Source organism: Takifugu rubripes, chromosome 1, assembly GCF_901000725.2.
Source record: "Takifugu rubripes chromosome 1, fTakRub1.2, whole genome shotgun sequence".
NCBI classification, from domain to species: domain Eukaryota; kingdom Metazoa; phylum Chordata; class Actinopteri; order Tetraodontiformes; family Tetraodontidae; genus Takifugu; species Takifugu rubripes.
Window position 1 is genome coordinate 13,469,751 of NC_042285.1, and position 22,529 is coordinate 13,492,279.

General features: G+C 43.6%; 1 protein-coding gene across 2 annotated transcripts in view; it reads right to left on the minus strand.

Moving 5' to 3' along the window:
* Positions 1-18,224: 18,224 nt before the first annotated feature.
* The window catches only part of nrg3b (neuregulin 3b), a 142,008-nt gene continuing 137,703 nt past the window's right edge, over positions 18,225-22,529 (minus strand). For both annotated transcript variants that reach the window (XM_029846218.1, XM_029846216.1), the window contains one exon: positions 18,225-19,395. In XM_029846218.1, the coding sequence (XP_029702078.1) occupies positions 18,696-19,395 (700 nt within the window). In that variant the 3' untranslated portion in view covers positions 18,225-18,695. The remainder of the gene's footprint in view (positions 19,396-22,529) is intronic.

Here is a 22,529-nt window from a genome sequence, read left to right on the forward strand (position 1 = left end):
CGCCTGTTGACTTGATTTCTTTCTTCACTGATTGGCTGATCTGCTCACTGGTTCACGTGCACCAGCAAGGATGGAGCAAAGGGAACTGGTGGAAAAACCAGCCTAATGACAGGCGACGACAGTGGCAAGAGGACAGTGACTCCAGACAGAGGCAGGTGGCTGATTGACACACACACACACGCACACACACACACACACACACACACACACACACACACACACACACACACACACACACACACACACCACTCCTCAGAGCCCACTGTGAACAGCCCATGGGTCATATTTATGTGTGAGATGGATAAAAGCTGTCTGTGCTGTTTAATCCACAGTAAGATGGAACCAGAAAAGACGGACACAGGTGAGGAATGAGGAGGCAGGTGAGGGATGAGGAGGCAGGTGAGGGATGAGGAGACACAGGAGGCACATAAATAAACACCCAAGAACGAGCGAGCAGAACATGAACTCATCTATCCAAAGCATAACGGTACCACTAACGCTCTCCATCTCAGAGACTCCTAAAATGACACGTCCACACGTCCACCTTTGTTTTTCATCGATGAGTTTGATTAGATATTTGGTGAGATGGCAACAAATACTCCTGTAAATGTGGGTAATGGGAGCTGCAGGGAGGCAGCAATGTGTTTGGTGACTGGCTTTACTCTCCACCCTTTGAATGAAACCTCAACATTTCTGTTTCTGTCTTCCTCTAATGGTTTCCCTGGGAGTGCCCCACCCCCCCCCCCCCCCCACACACACACACACCACAGGGAAGGATAGAGAGGAGAGAGGAGATGATCTCCATCACAAGAATCATTGTTTCTTCTGAAAACAGAGAATAGGTTTATTTTGATCCTCTCAATCCAAAAAGTATGCACAGCTTCCTATCAAATGGAGCTCTGGACAGAACAGAGAGGAGGAGGTGAAGCGCAGCCACAAACCACTTTCTGAACAGTAATTCAAAAGCTGCACTGTTTCATTTTTCATCTGGTGACTCGCCAGTCAGATAATAAAACGCTGTTGATTTATGCCACATCTAAAGCGGAATATTGGCATTTGCGTTCATTTAACACGCGGAAACAGGACAAGAATGCATAATCCCGCTCGCATTCACTCAAAGCCGTGTAAACTCTGCTTTAACAAAACAACTCCAGCATTGCACATCTGCTGGGAACTAAGAAAAAAGCTAAAGTGTTCTGGAATAGTGCTAAAATGGCACACAAGCAAACAGGGATTATGCTTTTTCACCAAATCCGCTGTGCTGGTTCAGGGGGAATGTTCATCACAGTCAAAGCGCATCAACAGCAGAGAAATGAAGATGCTATCAAAATGACACAGCACTTGGGGGAATCTACTTTGTTTCGTTGTCAGAAAATGGAGCAGGATGACACCGCTGTTGCTGCGACTCCTGCCTTTCTAAATTTATTAGCCTTTTCCTCGAAGACGACGGCTCTGCCGTTTTATCCCGAGTGCAGTTTGTAATCTCTTGTTTATCTCCCTGTTAGCAGGAATCATTAGCCGCGGAGAAATCTGGCTGGATGCAAATGTGCACATCAGCTTTTGTCTTTTTCAGGGAGGTGTCCTCACCACCGGCTCCTCTCTCATCTTGTTATCCTCCAACCCAGATTTCTGCCCTACCTTGGCAGGCAATCTCCAAAGCTGTCAGGAATTCTGTGTGAAAATGACTGAGAAATGGAAATTAAAAAGAAAAGGGAATGACAGAAAGAGGTTAAGTGCGTGCCGGAGGGAGCGAATGACTGGACTTTTAGAAAACAAAGTGCTGAACTCTCAGATGAGAACTAGGCACAAGCGCCTGTTCTACTTTTTTGGCTAAAAGCAAAAAAGGTCTGAACTTTCGCTCCGGTTATTGTCTCCATCCAAACTCAGGGACAGTGTGAGTAACATCCTGTACAGTGCACATCCGCTTGGTAATGGAGTCAGTGGGCAGCGCTGTGCGATTTTACACATTAGTGTTGCGCTCCCTGAGACATTTAACATTTCTAGTTACATTCAACATTTACATTTACATTTAGATTTATATTTTTATATATTAATTAGATTTACATTTGACATTTACATGTAACATTTAACGTATTTTTTATACAATATTTATACTTAGATTTCATATTTACTTTCAGTCTCAATGTGAGGAAAATTAGTTGTATCATGTTTGAAATTTACACATTTGGCAGCCCCCCCGCACGCACGCACGCATGCACGCACGCGCGCGCGCACGCACGCACGCACACACACACACACACACACACACACAAATGGTGCACACCCCTGAATGTATGGTCAGATGCCATTGCAGTGCAGAGTCCTTACTGTTTGATTCAAAAACTGCAGTAGTCACATTCAAATCTGAAGCTGGCAGAGTTCCTTTGTCACTCCTTTGCCCACAGGTGACTCTCCCTGTGAAGCAGACAGCGTCATTAAAAACTTCTGTATCTGCTGCAGGAGTGGACATGAAGCTTAAGGGCCTTGAGCTTTGCCCCTCATTGTTCCAAGTACATTTTGAGTCCTGAAACCAGGCGCTGTTGTCTGTGCAGTTCATTATTTGAGCATTTGTCCTTCAGATAAGCAGAGGTATTAATTTTGGATTCCGAGAGGGTTTTGTTTTTTCATTTTTGATTAAATGGAGAACATCATGAGTATTTTTGTGCCATGTGTTTGCATGACGATGAAGAACATTGACACAGGACTGTCGGTGCAGATAAGCCTCTCTGTCAGTTGCTCATTCCTCTTTAATCACATTTCTGTCCCGAAATCTGTGTTTTCCTCAAAAACAGACTCCACATGCTGGTTGTCTTGTAGAATCCGTAAAACTGTCTGGCCTACATGGTTCTGGAATTGCGTGCACGTGTGCCTTGACTGACTGGTCACAGTGTGATCAAACTGACAGTGAGCAGTGCTCCGTCAGCGGGAGTCAAACTCAGAGCCCCTCATGTTCCCAGTGGTGGCCAGGGAGGAAAAGCACGTCTGAGAACGTCAGAGATGCAGCAGAAAAGTTCTGGGGTTGAGCTGTCATCCATTCAGGTCTTTATTTCTTTCAGATGTTTCTGCAGAAGATGGTGGCACTCGTGCACTTCCTTGACAACCTGAAATGATGGATGGATCCAATTTAATATAACATGACACCAGTGACTTTAGGCCTCTTTCAAGACACTTCAGTGCTATTTTACTAACATTTCTGAATGCAAAAAAAACAAACTTCTGACTGAATTTTGTTGTTGCTCTGAATCATATTACCGGACCCTCAACTCACCAGGTGGGTTTTTTTTCTACCTACGGGTTTTCTTCTGAAAAGTACAGTTTTGCAGTCTGTCAAGGTTTCAAGGTACCTACACACTCAAGAGCAGCTGCATTTTTGAAGAAAGACCTTCACCCTATCCGCATCACATTATCTGCAGTATTAGTCGGGTATGGCCAACATTAAAATATCAGTTGTACCAACATGTTAACATGCACTTCAGTTGTGCCGCTACGGTTAAAGGCAATAATTTGTTTATTGGAGTGTCATGTAAACATATACGTGTCAGGTAACATAGTGAGTCATTTTGAACAGCTTTTCTAATAGTTTGATTATTAAAATTTCAATGTTTTCAATCTGTTCAAGGGAACACTTTTTTGGCAACATTTAGATATAAGTATAAGGAAGAACTTTATTGCCAAGTACATTTTTACATATACAAGGAATTTGACTTGGTGTTTGTTGCGTCCAGTGGAGACAAAATAACAATGATACAGTAAAATAAGAATAAAGATAAGGAAATATAAAAAAATTTGAATATTTACAATACAATAGGCAACAAGCATATTTAAAGTCCAGTATAAGGAAGTGAAATAATTTAGCTGTTCAAATATATGAACATCTCCATAACAAATTAGCGCAATTTGTTTTACCTGTTTTTAAGCAGTCAAGGCAGGACAGAAAAACAGTCAAACAGAGAACTTTTCTGCAATTTCCGTCCGTTACCAACTTCGCCAGCTCCACTAGTAGCACGGTGAGAAACAGGTCACGCCCTGCTACAAAAGTTCATCTGTACAGTTTCTCTTTGTCAACGGCAGCAACATATAATTCTGACTCTTGATAAAAGTCCATCCTGGCGGTGGAAAACTTTAATCCGTATTAGTAAAGTTCCGTCTTGTAAAGTTAGGTTATTATTAATTGTGTAGTGAAGCTCAGCAGGAATTTCTGGAGAGTTAGTTAGGTAGTTAGTTAGCTAACCCAGCCACAGATTGCCATAAAATATACAGTTCACTTCAGGACCAAACAAGTGTAGGTTTGTAATAAACAGCAGTCGGAACACAGATGCCAACGGTCCCAAAATGTTGCTGACTTCTGCTTCGCTCCAGGGGAACTGTAGGCCCATCACGGACAAATCAGAGCAACATCTTTTTGATAATAGATGAGGACCTCTTGTAGGCCCTCATGGTGTCAGGAGGAGACTGCACAGTTTCACCGATAAAGAACATCGCACTGACAGTAGGACGTCATCTTTCACGACACGTCTGTGTCGCGCGGGGTGAAAGAGCTGGTGATAGTGTTCATACGTATCTAATTAATCAATCTTGAGGAAGTGATGTGTTCAATAGCAGTGTTGTCATAGTTATTTGTTTTTGTCTGGCCAGTGATCTGAAATGTTCACACTGTTAAGATCTGGTTCCAGTTATTTGTCCAGTTCTTGGATGTGAGCTCCCCCCCACCCCCAATGTAAATATGGCTGCATTTGTATTGATAACTTTAATGTACCTGAAGTCAGTACTGCAACTGCCTAGTGGATTGGATCAGGGACGGGGTCTGGAAGGAACAGCCCTAGTCCATAGGACTTCTTTAAGCTGCACTGATGAAGTATAAACAGAGAAAGTACCAGACCGTTCTGACCCTACAATTTCACCTTGGGCATCTTCTGTCCTTTGACTGTACGGAGAAATTCAGTTTCAGGTAAAAGGACAACGCAGCTGGTTACATTAATCATGAAGCATCATTTCAGATGCCACATTCTGTCTTAATTGTGCTAGAAAGATTCAAAGACCTTCAAAATCACCTGCTTTTGGAGACATATTTAACACCTCTTGCTGCATATTCTCTTTTTTCTCATCCCCTTGTTGCTATGGTGATTTTACTTGACATTGCACGTCTATGGAAAGCCATCCACCGTCAGGCTTCTGATATGAATGTCTGATATAAACGGATGGCTGGGGGACTGCACACTTGCTTACATTTAATGGATAGAAACATTCAGGTTTAGCAGCCTGTTCTGTCACCTTTGTTTCTTTTGTCTGATCGGATCATTGCTCTGATCATCTCGTTAGCCTCCAGTTTGTCTGGTAAGAATCCAAGAGTAATCTTTGACCTAGATCTTTCCTTTAACTATAAAAAGCTGGAGTCCCTTCAAAGATTACCCCCAAGTCTTTTTAGGACCTTTTCTTTACAAAAGATTGGAAAATCAGGGGCACACTGACTCAGAATGACACATTTGTTATGACTGGGAAATTACATCATTGTTACCAGGATGTCTGAATAATATTTAGAGAAGCCTTCAGCCAAATCCAGAGACGGCAAATCCAGAATCAGAAACCAGAATTCAAAATCTTTCTCCTGGCATTCAAGCTCCTCAGAGGGTCCTCGCAGTGCTGGTCCGGTTTCTGTAAAGCACCAACAGACGATATAGTTTGTAAAAAGTGACTGTTGTAACTAAAGTTGAACTGAACTGGCGTGAGAAGGAGCGTGCGAGAGGGCTGGCTGTGGAGCCGCTGCAATAGCTCATGCCAGAGGTCTTCATGAGTCAGCTCCCTGCTGGTGGTCACGTGCTGATGGATGATGTTAAATGTGGGTTTGTAATTTACATACAAATTTGATAGGATTTCATCAGGGTCTGACTCTCCACTCCACAGAGAGATTATTAAAGATCTTGTCCTCCTGAAGCTGCTGCAGCGCTTCTACTTCCTGACTTTTCTTGCTGATATCCCAAATTCAAGACATGCACGGAGGATACAACAAGGTCAGACTCATGGAATTACACGTGGACCCGATCCCTCATGATTATGGAGCACAGGATGGTCTAAATTCAGTCCATTCTTCAGTTAAGCACAGCTGAAACGGCTAAAATACAGATGCAGCGATGCATCATGGCAGCTCTGCAGCTAAACATGGACATGAAAAGCCTCATGGCAGCGTGATGTGACAAGGAACCCAACGTGATTTAGTGTTCTGCGAGTCATTTTATTGTCTGTTCAGCTCCTTTGGCACTTTGATACGCTTCTCATCTGTTGCGCTGTAGGGAGGAGCAGAGATTCCCACCCATGCAGAAGTGATTTTTAATGATAATATACCCATCATAAATCAATGGCTTGGAAATTGAGTTCAGGGAAGAAAGGTGGTCAGAACTGGTCAGTGAGGAGATGAAAAACGGGATCCTATTTGGGGGGGCTGGGAGATATGAGACAGGAATTTGGCATGAACAGCTTCAAACTTGAGGACTTTTTGATTCAAGACCAGGATTTATGAGTGTTTTCATCATCTAAAGCTCATTATTTGTCAGAGAAGCCTGCAGTGATAGAGACAGTGTTGAGGAAGTGCCTGGCTAGCAGCTCCTGATACATTTAGTTCCAATGTTTGTTGCAACCACAGTCCAATGTAGCATCCATTCAATAATTATTTTACATGCATGCACATTTTCCCAACTTCCGATCTATTCCATCCAAGAGATGCGAGAAAGCGAGAGAGTGTTTGAATAGAAACAGAGATCCCATTTTCTTTCTCATGTAAAGCGACACCAGCTGTCAGTTGGCTTTAGCTTGTCTGTTCACTGTAATGAAGTTATCAGTGCAGAGCCTCTGTGTTTTCTCTGGTACCTAATTAACAAACACCGACAGATAAATAACAGGCTGTGGTATCTACAGACAGAACACCATCATGTTCACTACCTAGAAAGGATTAGAGCTTAATCGAATGCTGTCAATGTTACCACCAGGGCTGAATACAGCTAGATTTACTACAGCCAGTGTAGCTGAAATGCAGTTTCATGTCATCACCTTAAAATGTGGTCTTCAGGGCAGCACTTTGTGACATCCTCATGGCTGAAGAGGCCACATGACTGTTCTATCACACTGTTTTTCAAGTAGAAATGAGCTGATCCTCTCTGGACCTTTGCCTGACCTACTTGAAGCACCATGAGTGTAATTGACCAGCCAGACAGCCTGCATGAAACCTTTTCAGCAGACTAGTTTTTCAATGCTTCAAAATGTGATCTCCACTGAACATCATGTCAGTGTTCTTTTGTCTTTAGAGAGGACACTGCTGTGCTGATATTTGGGAAAACTAGACCCTCCAAAACCCTACATGTGACCATTTTTGTTGTGGTCTTTTTACAACACACTTCTGTAACTGGGGCTGTTTTTTTCCCGGTTAGGCTAATTTAGCATGCTAATATGGAGACATTGTTGGCAGGGCTGTTTCTAGCTTCGTAGGGACCCTAAAAAGATCGTGTTTGGTGGCCCCCGAGTTAGTCAAAAGACATTTAGAAGAGATTCCTAACCATTAGATGGTCTATGAAGATGCAACAATCTGGTGCTCTTCATGGGCAAACAGGCTACAGTTAAAAACATGTCACTCAGACAAGTTAAAGTGACACTATAATATACTAAAAATAATTCTTATTCAACATCACAGTCTTACACTGATCAGCATAACACATAACAATAGTTAATTAAGTAAGAGTTTTTTCAACCATCACAGAGTATTGTCCTTCAAATATCTGCTTCCTGGCTTTTTTTACCTGCAACGTAATCAGTAAGTGATAACAAACTGACGGCTACTTGCCCATCTCATGGTTGATGCTGATTGTTTTAAGACCATGAGGCCATCCTAGCCGATGGATGAACTTAGGAAGGTGTTGATGAGCTTCAGCTTTGAGAAGCTCCTCTCTCCTGAGGCCTCAATCACAAGTGCAGGTAATTCAAAGGGCAACCCACAGATTGGGATAAAGCTCCTCAAAAGGTTGTTTATGGATGAAAGTGAGGAGCTCAAGAGCAGTAATGTCATCCAAAGGCAAGCTTGGCAGGTTTTTGATCTCCACAACCAGCTGCTTTCCAACTATGCCTCATTCATCCTCAATTCCTGATCATCCAGTTTTGGGAAATTGAGCAGCAAATCTGGCTCCCACTTCAGTTTGGGTTTTAAAACTATTCTCTATGTTGGCTTACATCAGGAATAGAGTCCAAAATAATAGAATTATATCATATTAATAAAAAAAACCTCTGTGTCCAACATTCTCCCGTGCACTGATTAAAGAATTAATTTAATTTTGGATGATATTTCCAAGACAGTGGGAAGGACAAAACTGGTTACTCTGGATACACTCAATGGCTGCGACAGGATCAACTTCAGCAAGAAGTTCCACCTCTTTAAACCAATTTGCATTCCTTTGCTAGTAACGTGTTCATTGAACCTATGAATGAAAAACTTCTCTCCATGTATGATGGAGACGTTTCTTTACAGCCTATTTTTAGCCCCCAATAGTGTCTTTTCAGCTTGATCTATCGTCATTGCAGTTTTTAAACACAGCTCCAAATTTCTCCCGGTTATTAGGTGTATTGTATGCTCGGGACTGCTTTCGTGACCTTTCAAATTACAACTATATTTTTTCCAGTCCGTTAATCCCTCTGTCATTCATTATTGTTTTTTTTTTTGAAAATAACTTACAACAAAACTGTTCACTAATTTCCTGTCCTCTACCTATTAAACCAGTCCTGGTGAAGAGAAGTAACAGCCAGTCATCGGAATGTACTGGTTTACCAAAAGCTTTCAGCAAACCCTTCTGGCTCAGCGTCTGAAGCTACAAAGTATTTTAAACTTGTTCCCACAAAGACTAATAATAAATGAATAAAGTCAGACATTTGCATGGCAGGACACACTGCCCATTAACATCTGACATTTTATATGAGCCAACTTTCAAGAAGAAAACACGAAAGCTAAGTTTATGACCAACAAATCCTAGCCAGCCCACTAACATTTATCCAGCGCTACCTAGCTGGCTAAAGAGATAAATAAACAAATCTGTTAAAAAACCTGCATTTCACCTCCATCCTCACAGTCCATGTGACCAACAAATGCATTTCTCTTAGGCACTGATCATTTTTCTTCCTCCTTTTCTTTTTCTTCCATTTTATTTATCCCGTGTCACCTCTCTGATGCCATTGCTATTTTGCTAAATACGCTCACTGATGAGAATGATGGGTAGCTGTTATGTTGGCAATGTCATTGTGTAACAGTGGGGTTTAATGAATATGAGCTAACGATTTTACAACACTACCAGCCACAGCTTATCACCACAGTTTCTTTTATTTATATCCTACATTTATTTTTAAGCAAACAATGGATGTAATTAGCATGAGCTGTATTATTCACAGCTTGTTAAGAAACACAGACACTTGTGAAGAAACACAGACACTTGTGAAGAAACACAGACACTTGTGAAGAAACACAGACACTTGTGAAGAAACACAGACAGTTGTTAAGAAACACAGACAATATGTGTTGGTCTCACTTCAGCAAGCATTTGTAGCCAACTTTATCTGCTCACATGAGCTAAGCACACCCTGATATACATTGATTGGGTTATCATGAAGTGGAAACATAACTATGCTCAAACAACTAAATCCCCTTTCCTTTAAGTTAGAAAAGACAGCTGCAAGTAATTACAATATCCACTCAAATATTCCATCCATCCATCCATCCATCCTCTACCGCTTATCTGGTGTCGGGTCGCGGGGGCAGCAGCCTAAGAAGAGAAGCCCAGACTTCCCTCTCCCCAGCTACTTCTTGCAGCTCATCTGGAGGGATCCCCAGGCGTTCCCAGACCAGTCGAGAGACATAGTCTCTCCAACGTGTCCTGGGTCTTCCCGGGGGCCTCCTACCGGAGGGACATGCCCTGAACACCTCACCAGGGAGGCGTCCAGGCGTCCACTCAAATATTCGAACATTCAAACCTGGTTCCCCAGTTTCTTTAGGGCAGTAACTCCTATTAATAGTGTGTAAACAGAATATGTCAGCAAAAAATTCAGTTTTAAATATACAATACTAAATACAACATTTGCAACATTCACTGTGGTATTTTCCTAATTGCAGCATGAGTACATTCTTCTTTATCCTTCTTCTTCTAGGTCTAGTATAGCTCTTGGCTTCATGATATGACGTAATTTAGTGGTGGAAACGAGCAGGGGTTACTTGGGGCCTGGTTGACCCGGCGTCCTGCTGTCGGTCATTGACTCGCTGAAAATCAGGGTCACGAGCTGGTGTTTCTTCATCGGTGTCAGTCTTTAGAATGTAATACCTGTTGTGTCTCCACACCTGACCTTCTTCTGTGAGGATGTTGTATGACCTCTGGGTGCCTGCTGAATTTACAACTGTTGCAGGATCCATTTTTCCATGTGGCAGTTGGAAACAGACTGTGGCTCCTGCTGGCGGGGCAGGTCTTGCTTCTGCGGTCCTTAGATGGCATAATTTTTGCCTCATCAGACAAACTTCCCTCTGGCTGTGAACTGTGCTGCAGCACAGTGCAGATGTAGATGCCTACTCATCAACAGCTGTGCTGGCCATTTCAGCAAATTAATCCCTGTGTTCCTATATTCCAATAGATGCAGGTAGGGGCCTGTCATGCTGTGCATGTGCTTTTTCCATGAGGATTCTGGCTGTTTTAGAGAACCAATTGCTCTGTGGGTAGAGTGGGCTGCATGTAACATCCTCAAAGTTCCAGGCACGAGCAGAATCTTTGGAACAAGAGACTTTTAGTGTGACAGTGTTGAAAGTCAGGCTGGTGGTTCTCTCCGCAACAGAATACCTACCGCAGTAGTCGACAGCGACAATGTAATCATGTTGTTCCATTTGAACAAATGTGTGTGTCACCTGCCAAGGTTGCTCTAGCATTGGATGCGATATCATCGACTCCTTTTAGGCGGTGTTGAATCGCTCCAGAGAGATGTTGCAAGATTCTACCAACGCCTGTATCAATTTTCCCATCCCATTCCAGAATAATACATCTTTAAGTCAACCCCTTAGTGTCCTGTGTAAACGAGTGGAGCACTATCATTTTTTCCGCTCCTTTTAGCAGGATAATGTTTTTCTCTGATATCTTTTCCCTGTGGTTCCAGTATGGTGGATATCTCTCGTGTCTCAGGCCACACTGAGCTGATGACCTGCTTTGAGCATTTCTGATTGTGGTCTCTGATCTTTGCCATTTTGTTATCACTTCCTGGTGCGTTTCTAACCAGTGTAAGTCTGTTCCTTCACTCTGTGAGGTCTTGTTACACTCAATCAGCTTTCTTTTGAGTGTGTCTGCAAATGTCTTCTGTTTTCCAGGATGGTGTGTACGGTTGCCACCTTGGGGTTGTAAAAAAAAATAAAAATAGGGCACTTAACAAAATTCGTTAAAATTCCAAGTGACTGCAACTGAACAAGAGATGATGTAGATGTAGAAGTTCAATATTTACACAATGAGAAAGACATATCTATTTCAGTAACAGGAGTTATTGTACATAACAACATGTGACCAGCATGCACATGAACTGATGGCTTATCCAGGACAAAAGCTTTTTTTAAAAAAATATTTTCGCCTGGATTACAAGCACATTTTATTCTCCTTATTTTACAGCGTTCTGCTGCACAAGAAATATGTGTGGTGGAAAATGGTGTCCCTGATGCCACCCTAAGCCTAACCAAACCCTGTGTTAGGATTTAGGTTTCTACAGGACCTGAAAGCAGGCAAAATGCAGTGAGAAAAGTCCAAAAACTAGTTTTTATTTAACAATCTAACTGGCAGTCCTCCTGGACCGCAGGGAAGCACTCGTCCAGTCTTCCGAGGTGCACAGAGAGCTCCAGAGCGGAGCCAACATGGGAGTCAGGTCCCGCGTCCCGCAGGGTGACGTGGAGACCAGGAAAAACACCCCAACTCTCCGACGGTGGTATACAGGCGCTCCGTCCTTAAATAGGTGGCCTGATGTAGAGTGCCAACAGGAGCGCCTGCCTGCAGCGCCAGCTGTAGCAAATCAGCTCCTCCAAGCCCCCTGCAGGAAAAACCAAACAACCCCAGACCCCAACACCCTAAACCCACCCCCCTTACCCCCCAACTTCCCCAAAATATTCTAACCCAATAGAAATTTTTCAGCTGTTAGATCAATCCAACCCTAAGGCTCGGCCTAACCTAAACTAACCTAGTCACGATTGTGAGTAATAAGTGTTTTTTCATGATGGAGGCTTGTGTGTATTTGTTCCATCTCCTTCCACCTTAATTGTCTTGTCTCTCTTAAAACTTGAAAGGAAGATGCTCAGACATATTTTTACATAAAGTACGAGGAAGACCATGTGACTAGATGTATAAGATAAGCTATAAACAGGAATCAAACCAGAGATATATAAAAGCCGTTCTGGACTTCAGCACAAGGTATCCAAAAGACTGCCCCCCCCCCCCCCCCCCCCCAAAAAAAAAGAGACAAAAATGGAATAAATTGTGTCCTGGAGGAGATTTTTATTTTTAAGGGACAGCAGATGGGGAAAAAAGGAAAAAACTGGGAAAGATGAAACATGCTCTACTTGTGAGTGATTCCAATGTCGCTGTAGCATTATAGTCCTGGGGGGGGTCACTGGCAGAGGCTTCTGCATAATTGACTCCAACGGTTTGTGGTCCACCTGGACAACCACCTGATGATCATACACTACTGGTGAAACTTTTTTCTATTCTATTTCTGTCTGACATACCGGTAGTTTTCTTGAGGCTCAGTCAGTGCTTTAGATGCACAACCAACTGGTTTCTCTTCCTGGAGCTGTACTCTAAGCTGTTTTGATGTGTCAACTTGCAATGTTACATTCTTTGTGTTGTCAAAGTATGAGGCTACAGGCCCAGTTTCCTCTGAAGATTGTTCAGTTTTTGAAACGCTTTGTCATGATTTGAGTCCCACACAAACTCATTCTTTTTCTTTAACAGCTGCTTCCAAAGAACTGGGCGCCATCCTGAAGAGGCAGCTCACGAGCCATTTCTTTGAGTTCAATCCAAAACCTTTAAACAAATGAGCAAGATCTATGGTGATACCTGTGTGCCTTTCTGGATTATGTCTACCGGTTTAACTAAGTTTAAATCTAGACATGCTCTGATGTCCAAGACGCTGGGGCGGATTTTAAACATGAGCTATGCTAAAGTCTAATATGACTGTTTTCAGCTCCTTTCATTTTAAAGGAGTTTCACTGTTTCCCATATCCTGACATGTTACTCTCTGGTGAGCCTAACATTACATTTGCAAACATTTTGTGGAATGTTTCTGCTGGTATTACATTAGCTTGGGCGCCTTTTTAAAATTTAATTTGCGCCTATTTCTATCTCAGCAAATGCCTTTTCCCTGGCTGTGTTTGAACATTTGGTTCAAGTGTCAATAAACAGCTTAAGGGGTGTCTGCTCTGTAAAGTCGGGAACAGGATGTCCTTGTTTGGACTTAAATGTTGCCTGTCTTCACTGTCTATGTGTTTTACAGACCTTATCATAATGGTTAAGATCTTCAGAGAAGAGAAGAGAGAAAGTTGCTGTACTGATCTAAACTGATTTTGAATTTGATTGAATAGTCTAACAGCAGCTCTGACCGTTGTTGGTTCCAGCCCCAGGGCAGACAAAAGCTATTCTGCTATTCTGGGCAAGATCTGCCCAGAATAGCTGTTAGTTTAGCCGGTATCCTGAGGTCCACACACACTGAAGAGCTCAGGACCTCAGAAGACTGAGGTCCTCTGAGTAGGAAGAGTTGGCTCTGACCCAGGAACGGAGCCAGGACGGTTTCCTGTGGTGCCCTGGTGCTGCAGAGAAGCATTTCGGTGCTCTCGCATACTGCGGTGAGGTGGTGGGCTGGAAGATATTGAAGGCACTGGAGAAGTTATAAACACCCTCCTCATAGAGCTCCCAGTCATCGCCAGATGAGCCAGCGATGAGTGGATGTAGACAATGGTGGATGTACCTGATCCCAGGCTGGATCCCTCAATCAGCACCACAGGCCCTTCTTAAATTTCCTGCATTAGTGTATTAACGCTGGCGCCTTACACACATGCACTCAGTGCTCCTAACAGCACTGGCCATTTCACTTCCATGGTGCACATGTTCTGATTTGGTTGTCCATCTGTTAGCTGCATGCATGGACTGGGTAGCCAGATTAGCAGCAGGAAAAACTTATTGTCTTTAGTTGTTGCTGTGACGACTCATGTGAATGTGCAATGCCAAAAGCGCTCTAGCGTGAGGTCTGGGCTGTGGCAGAGTAATGTTCTGGCGCTTCTGGTGCGGTTATGCTGAAAACAATTATTATGATTAGAGTAGTTGCTGTCTTTTACGAGTAGCCTTAGCTCAGTCAAACTGGTTGAAGCTGTTACCATCCCCCTCTGTTTTTTCATTAAACTTATACTGTGCAAAAATGGGGTTTGCTTTCAATGTTATATATGTTCCAAACCTTTTATAGTACCAGTACGTCTTCAGTAGTTATATTTAATCCACGTAAAAGTTCATGAGTTTATTTATTTTTCCAACTGTATTTCTCCTCTTCTTATTTGTAGGTAAAGGACCTGAAAACATCAGCTCTACATGCCGATGAATTCTTCTCCATGTATCGGGCCGGTCAGATGAATCCCAGTCCTTCCTTGGGTTGGAGATACCTGTCCATCTGCCTCTGGCAGCTGTATAATTGACAGTTAAAGGGTTAAAGCCTTCATATAGCTTGAAAACCTTATTCGAGAACCGTATATCTAAATGCTGTCAGACAGAGAACCTGTAAAAACTATAGTCCTTTATACATGGCAACTTTTGGAAAGTGACCAATAGACTCGTAAATGTGGGGGCTAGTGAGTTGATGGTCGGGTTATATAATTGGTGCAGAAATACATTTCTGTCAGCGTTTTCTTTTTTTGCTTTAATCCAATAACTTATAATATCTATATTTCTCTTCTTGCTGTCAGAAGAACAGGAAGATGGGTGAAACCCACAAGGTGGAGAGGGATTCTGCTCTAAATCAACGGCAGTAATGGTCAGCAGTGGGTGGCTAATAACGACGATCAGGACGGGTTTTAGCCAGAGGCTATGATTAAAACCAGAAAGCCAGGCCATAAGAGTTTTACCATACTGTTAAAAAACTGATCACGCACACAGTCAGACGGATTTTTCATTCCGTTCAAATATCAAGTTCCGCAAACAGAACCCATCATTTCAGCCTTTTCAGGCTGATGGAAGTGGATCAGTGAGACAAAAACCACACTGCTGAACAGGTTTATAAAGGCCAGGACTGACCGTGTCATTATTTTAGCCATTACTCTAAATGATCAATTAATTTACAGTTGAGATACTCAATGATAATTGGCAAAGCCGTAAATGAATCCATTTCTGTAAGATTCATTACATTTACTTTGTTGCCACGGGTTACTGCTTTGAACTTTTCATCAACTTCTTCTCCTTTTAATTGTCACTTACTTCTAACAGGGTAATCAGGGTCCTGGGGTTGCTGATGAATGGAACACACACGCACACACATGCACGCACACATGCACGCACGCATGCACGCACGCATGCACGCACGCACGCACGCACGCACGCACGCACGCACACACATCAGTGCCCATAAAAGCTAACCTACAGGGTTAGATGTGCTGTAGAGCTGTGGAACATTAAGAAGGGCTGCCAGTCCTGCTGATCAGCAGTTTCCTAAAGTTCAGACTCTGGGCTCTGCTGAACCATCAGGCTTGTTTTTGCTCATTTTTGTTCAGTAAGTATGCTTTTATGCACACCCTGTCTGATTCACTGACATTGGCATTTCCAGAGTTTGCACCTGATCCTGTTTATGTATAATCCCGGTTATTCAACTGTCATCTGGGATTGCGTTAATGCATCTTATATTCAGTAGAAAAATGATGCTAATGCTAGCATTCTCTTGCAGAGAAGATGGTATTGAATATGTTCTCACATTTGGTAGTTGGACAGGAAAGCAGTGGGTCTGAATACAAAGCACAGAGTGGTGCTCAGTGTGCTCTGAATACTCATGGTGAGGCGCTCATTTAGCAGGGTAACCTCTGCCTCAGACACTCAAATATTTTTCAGAGGAGGCTGAAATCCACACCACCAAAAATTCAAGTTCTGGAAAAAGTCAGGGGAAAATATCCTAAATGGCTGCTTAAAGTTGAATGATAGGTGTCAGTGCCTGCTCTTCTGCTCTCGCGCTGAGCCGTTTTTTAAAAAACTGTCCGGAACTGCCGTGTTGCGAGAGGATCCCACCACCCCCATGTTAGATGGTCTTTCAGAAAGTTTCAGTTTGGATTAAAAGAAAAGAGGACAAAACCAACAATCCAGCAAATGATCACGTCTGAAGTTATGTTGGTAGCATAGCTAATAAAGGAATCCCAACAGTTAACTACAACACTCTTGTAAGTGCTCAACGAAAGATTCCGTGTGGCCTGACCATCCCAGGTCACCACAGAGGGTGGTACACTCAGGAACATCAGACACATACTTGTACTAACATGGCTGCCAGATCTGTTCAATTTCACCTGATAATCCCACGTCGAGGTGTTCTGGGATGAAATGTTAGCAGCCTCCACGCCGGTCATGCTGCATCGCACATGTTGGCCCGCTGTCCTTGTAATCCCCATTCCATCTGCTGGGGACCTTTGTTGTCCCCCTGCACCTCTGCCACATTCATATTCGTGTCACACTGTGACAGGGAGACCAGAGAGTGTGCAACTCTTCTCCAAACCACAGAAAATATCAAGACAAGAGAGAACTACGGTAATCAAAAAACCTGCAGGTTGCACTGGCAAGACTGACTCATTCCAGGTCAAAGGAATCCTTTTGGGTAAATAAGTGTAAGAAAAATGTCTTTGTATAGTAAACATCAAAGTTCATATTTGCATGATAAGCAGAATTAGGCAAATAGAGAACTTTATGTCTGTCTGATATAAACCAACCAAATATGAGTTTTAGATAAAAGGAGTTTTATAGCAACAGACTGAACTTTGTTATCGTTCTCTCTTTGTGTCTTGGTAGAGTTCATAAATTCACTTTACCCTCCAGCCAGCCTCGTGTTGTTGCCTTTGTTTAGTCGGAAAACCCTGTCAGCAAACGCCAAACTTCGATAATTCTTTTGAGCGAGGCTTCAAACAGCGTTTGCAGCATTTAGCACTAGCCACGATCAAAGGGCGATCCCTGTTCTTTCAAAACCACAAGGCCTCTCATTAGTGTCACGCAGCAGAGAGGCTTCTTAGACAGAAATCTATAATAGACTCGTCAGTTCTGCCTTGCATCCCGAGAACTGTGTCATATTGAGAAGGTTCACCTAATATACATCTCATCACTGCACACATTCATCCTGCCGATAAGGGGCAGTATGGTTCATTCCCAAAGACACTGCAGCTTGGGCGAAACATCCACATTGATGACAAATTTCCCTTAATGTCCCTCAGTTATTATTACGTCTCCCACAAAATGCAATGCACTTCTAATAAACACGCAAATTTACTTTTCTGAGAGAAACTGTGGGAGTCAGATGGACTGTCAGAAGATTTTTCTTCTTCTTGAACAACAGGATCTTTATTTATATAACCGCCTACTCATCATCATCATCATCATCATCATCATGTGTTTTTTTCCGCTCTGCACATTCTCACCGTTGCAGCAAGTCAGTTTTATCCCTCTTGGAAAACGAGGCCAAAGCAATAAGATTTCTGATTGTTCAGTCACACGTAGAGAGGAGAGCCGCCTTCATCTTTCAGGAACTCAGGTGCTGTCATAAAATGAAATAAACTTGTGTGGCGGTATCTTTATATTCAAATCAGCGCTTGTATTCCTAATGAAGTTTGTCCTTTACTATGGGATCCCCGCGTTATGCACCATAAAATTTAAACACCACGTAAAAAAACCATTGATGATAAAATGTGTGTTGAAACAGTCATGGCTAAGAGCAACAACTGGTTCTTATTACAACATTATCTTTTCTCTGCAAATGTCCTTGGTTGCAATTTTCCCTCTGATCAATATTATTTCATTCTAATCCCATAAAAAAGACTTAAAGGAACAAAGAACTGTATTTTTTAGATCTCTTTTCGACCCTTCTGTAAGCATGATCTGTTGTTCTTTATAGACGATGATAAATCCTGTATGCTAGCTGTTGCCTCCAGCCAGATTTGCCCCAACCACGTTTATTTGTTTTAATAAAAACACCTCCCACAACAAATTTATTTAACACCATTGTCTTAGTCTTTATTTTGTCACAATTGTTGTCAAATATATACGTCTATACGACATATATGATATGACATATATAATTTCATTTCTTTACAATAGAGAAACAACATAGAGATGAGACACTAGTTTGGTTTCTAAGTAGAAGCTCTTTTTAAATAGTGGCATTTTGTCAATACACTGTTTAAGTCAAGCTCCCACTCAAGTCACGCTTTAGTTTGGAGACACACTTATTCACAATGTGTTTGTCTCTTTTTCTTTAAAATGTCTTGTGCCCCCCCCCCCTTCCCCAACAGTTCAGCCTATCGGCACTCCTTCCCTTAATTGTCCACCATCTGTTATTGCGGCACTTACATGTAATCCAACCAGCTCCCCGTTCAGTTGTACCAGTAGAAGGTTTGCAGTTACTGGGAACACTGGAACAAACGTTACGGTGTCATCAGATCAGCTTGCAAAAGGCCCGGCAGAAGGGTTTCCAGTTCCTCTGCAGCGGGGCCCTTTGGTGGTATCCGTGCCTGCGTTCATGAGGCGTGTCTGACCTTGGCGCTGTCCTTGGGCCTCCTTGTGGCCCGCCGCCTGCAGGCTGCCTGGTGGCAGAATTTGAGATGACAACTGAAACCTTTTCCCGTCTGATTTCGGCACAGTCTCGTCCTCCAGAGTGTTTCCGCAGGTCTCATTCTGAGACTCCAAGTCGGAAAAGCTTTTCTCTTCCCAGTTCTGGGGGAGCTTCACCTCCATTTCAATCGAGCGAGGTCCTGGGTTGAGACCTTTTCCCAACTCCGTGTTGGTCGTGGCTTCAGCGGGAGGGAGAGCCCTGTTTGGCGGAGAAGCAGGCACGAGCCCCTCAGTGCCACCGGCCGGAGAACATCTAAGTGGCTCTGCTGTCTTTCCAGCCAGCGTGAGGTGCCAGTTGAGAGGCCCTTCTTTGTTCCGGTCACCGCTGTCTGCATTGCCCCCCTCGGGGTCACACGCTTGGAATGAAGGAATGATAGGGACGGATCGAGCACGCAGGGAGGGCGGAGGGAAGGTTGTCTCCTTATCCAGACGGGTGCAGGGGACCTCTGTCCAACCCTTTCTTCCTGGAAAATGGCAGAGTGAGGTCCTGCTGAGGAGTGCACCAACTTTTCCATTAGCAGAATCACACCTTCGGCCAGAGAGAAGAAGAAAGAAATGACAGAACAGACTCAATGTCACCTTTCAAATAAGCAAGAGTTTGGAGATGCTTGTTCCACACAGCGCCGAGATAATCTCTCATCAAAACCTCTGCCAGTACTTTTCTATTCATAATCTTGTGTAAGTATGCGGGATCCTTGGCACCTCGTCTCTTTACTTTACTTTCAAAGTGTGAATGCGTGAGTGAAGATGTGGCCTTCAACATGTGCAGCATTTTTAAAATGAGGCGTTTTGCTTCTAATCTCATATATATATTGGACGTGTAGGAGAGTTTCTAGAAAAATGCAGGGAACCGAGATAGCAAGTCAAGAGAAGCGTGTGTGAATAAAGGAAAAGCCAGCTGTGTTTGGACTGACTGCATTATCAAAAGGTCTATAAGACAAATAAGACCCTGACAGAGGTTACAGTAAACAGAAGAACGCTATGAGAGAGGATTATAGGAGCTACATGAGTCAGTATTAACCTGATATCGGTTACTGTATCGGTCCAGCCCCCAGTGGAACGAGACTACAGCAGAACTGGGAGGCTGAGGTCAAACAGCTAAGACGGTGCATGACTGTACACAGGAGTTAGGAGTCATTAAGGACTCCATTCACATGCTGCTCTGGGAGACAGCCAGCCAGATAGACAGACAGACAGACAGATAGACAGATAGACAGATAGATAGATAGACAGACAGACAGCCAGATAGACAGACAGCCAGCCAGATAGACAGACAGACAGACAGATAGACAGATAGACAGACAGCCAGCCAGATAGACAGACAGCCAGATAGACAGACAGACAGATAGACAGACAGACAGATAGACAGACAGACAGATAGACAGACAGCCAGCCAGATAGACAGCCAGCCAGCCAGATAGACAGACAGACAGATAGACAGACAGCCAGCCAGATAGACAGACAGACAGCCAGATAGACAGACAGACAGACAGATAGACAGCCAGACAGACAGATAGACAGCCAGCCAGATAGACAGACAGCCAGCCAGATAGACAGACAGACAGACAGCCAGATAGATAGACAGACAGCCAGCCAGCCAGCCAGATAGACAGACAGCCAGCCAGATAGACAGACAGACAGCCAGATAGACAGATAGACAGACAGACAGACAGCCAGCCAGATAGACAGACAGCCAGCCAGATAGACAGACAGACAGACAGCCAGCCAGATAGACAGACAGATAGACAGCCAGCCAGATAGACAGACAGCCAGATAGACAGACAGACAGACAGATAGACAGACCGACAGACAGCCAGCCAGATAGACAGACAGCCAGCCAGCCAGCCAGCCAGACAGACAGATAGACAGACAGACAGACAGATAGACAGCCAGCCAGATAGACAGACAGACAGCCAGCCAGATAGACAGACAGACAGACAGCCAGCCAGATAGACAGACCGACAGACAGACAGATAGACAGCCAGATAGACAGACAGACAGACAGACAGACAGACAGACAGACAGATAGGCAGTGTTACTGTCAGCCTTTGGGGGCCTTTTGTGGCATTACCAAGTTAAAATAATGAAATTAGTCTCCCTCTCCTCCCTCAGAATTAGAGGGCCAAGAGAGAGCTGGAGGTAAATCCGGAAGATCAAACCAGGTCTAAAAATATCTCCCACAGCCAATTTGCCTCCAGTTCCGTCCATATCTGCGATGGCTAAGTATCTGTTTTGACACAGATAATGGAACCAACAATACTCTGCAGGGATTTGTTGTCATAGAGGGGAATCCACGGAGGATCCATCCCATGTTTGTTTGCAGCCTCTCGTCTCTTCTTTTAGGCTGCCTGACTTCCGCGCCTCTATCTTTCCTTCTCTGCGTCCTCCTCGTCTCTGTGCAGCCTTCACCCCCCCATTCACAGCTCCCCTTGCTTTCTCTCACTCCTGTCCACCTCCCCGTTTTCTTAACTCTGGAGAGAAGGTGTATCCATGGCAACAAGGCAAAGGTGGGAGCTGGAGGAGAAGAGGAGACTGAAAGCTTGCTGGCTTGCTGTTATTTGCAGGTAGAAGAAGTGCTGAAATGGAAGTGATTGGCAATATGTTGATACTGAATGTTGTTGCTAATGTATGGGGACATAGGTTGTTTGGAAAGAAAAACACTTATTAGTTTTTTATCAGTGGGTACATCTAAGCAACAACAGGGAGATGGTGACACTCCTGGAGGACCTCTCTGTGCAGGAGCTTTGTTTAAAGATATAAGTTATGGAAATAGGTCACATGAAGTGTTTGGCAGCCTGCAGTATCTCTCACAAGTCACTCTGCAACTCAACAATGCTGCCGTGCTAATAGGAGCATAGCGGGGCACTTTCAAGGCTGCGGGACGCACGCGACAGCGCTGCCCTCCTCCTCACACGTCAGCAAGCCCTGCAGGTTTTGTTAAGCAGAAAAACGCCACCTACAGAAATGTTAGGCCATCAAAGGAATTTTAATATCAGACAGAGACGGAGCTCATTTTGGACCAAGATCACCTCTCCTTAGGGATTCTGCTGTCGACGGCAGAACTCGTGGGTCCATCATTTGCACCAGTCGTCCGGGACCCGAGGCAGCAAAAGCAGCCCCAGACCGCCATGTTTGTTGGCATGATGGGGTTTTTATGCACGCCAGGTACGTTTTACTTAAGATGTAACCCAACATGCACTTTTTCTGTCTCAACCATAAAATGTTTTCGGGCGAACCTGAGGCGAGGCGCTGCGTGTTCTGCATCGTTTCATCTTTGAGCTCTCATTCAGACGCCATGTCTCCTCAGTGCCTTTCTCATTGTTGAATCATTGACTGATAAATAACCTTAACTGATAACACATCTCTGTTTCTAGGTTATTCTGGGCTTCTCTCCGACCTCTTGGATAAGTCGTTTGTGCGGATAATGGCTCTCATCTAAATTGACTGGCATCCTAAAGCCTGAGCCTCTCCACGTTGATACGTGCTAATGATGTTCTTGACTTGTGTTTCTCATATTAATGGTTTGCTTTTCAACTGCAGCTATTTAAGTGATTTTCTTTTCACTTGTAATCAGCCCAACCTGAGCGTGGCTAGCAAAGGTTTGACCCAGCGTTCCCAAAGGTGTGAGTTAATTCCACGTTTATGATCACCTTATTAAATGAA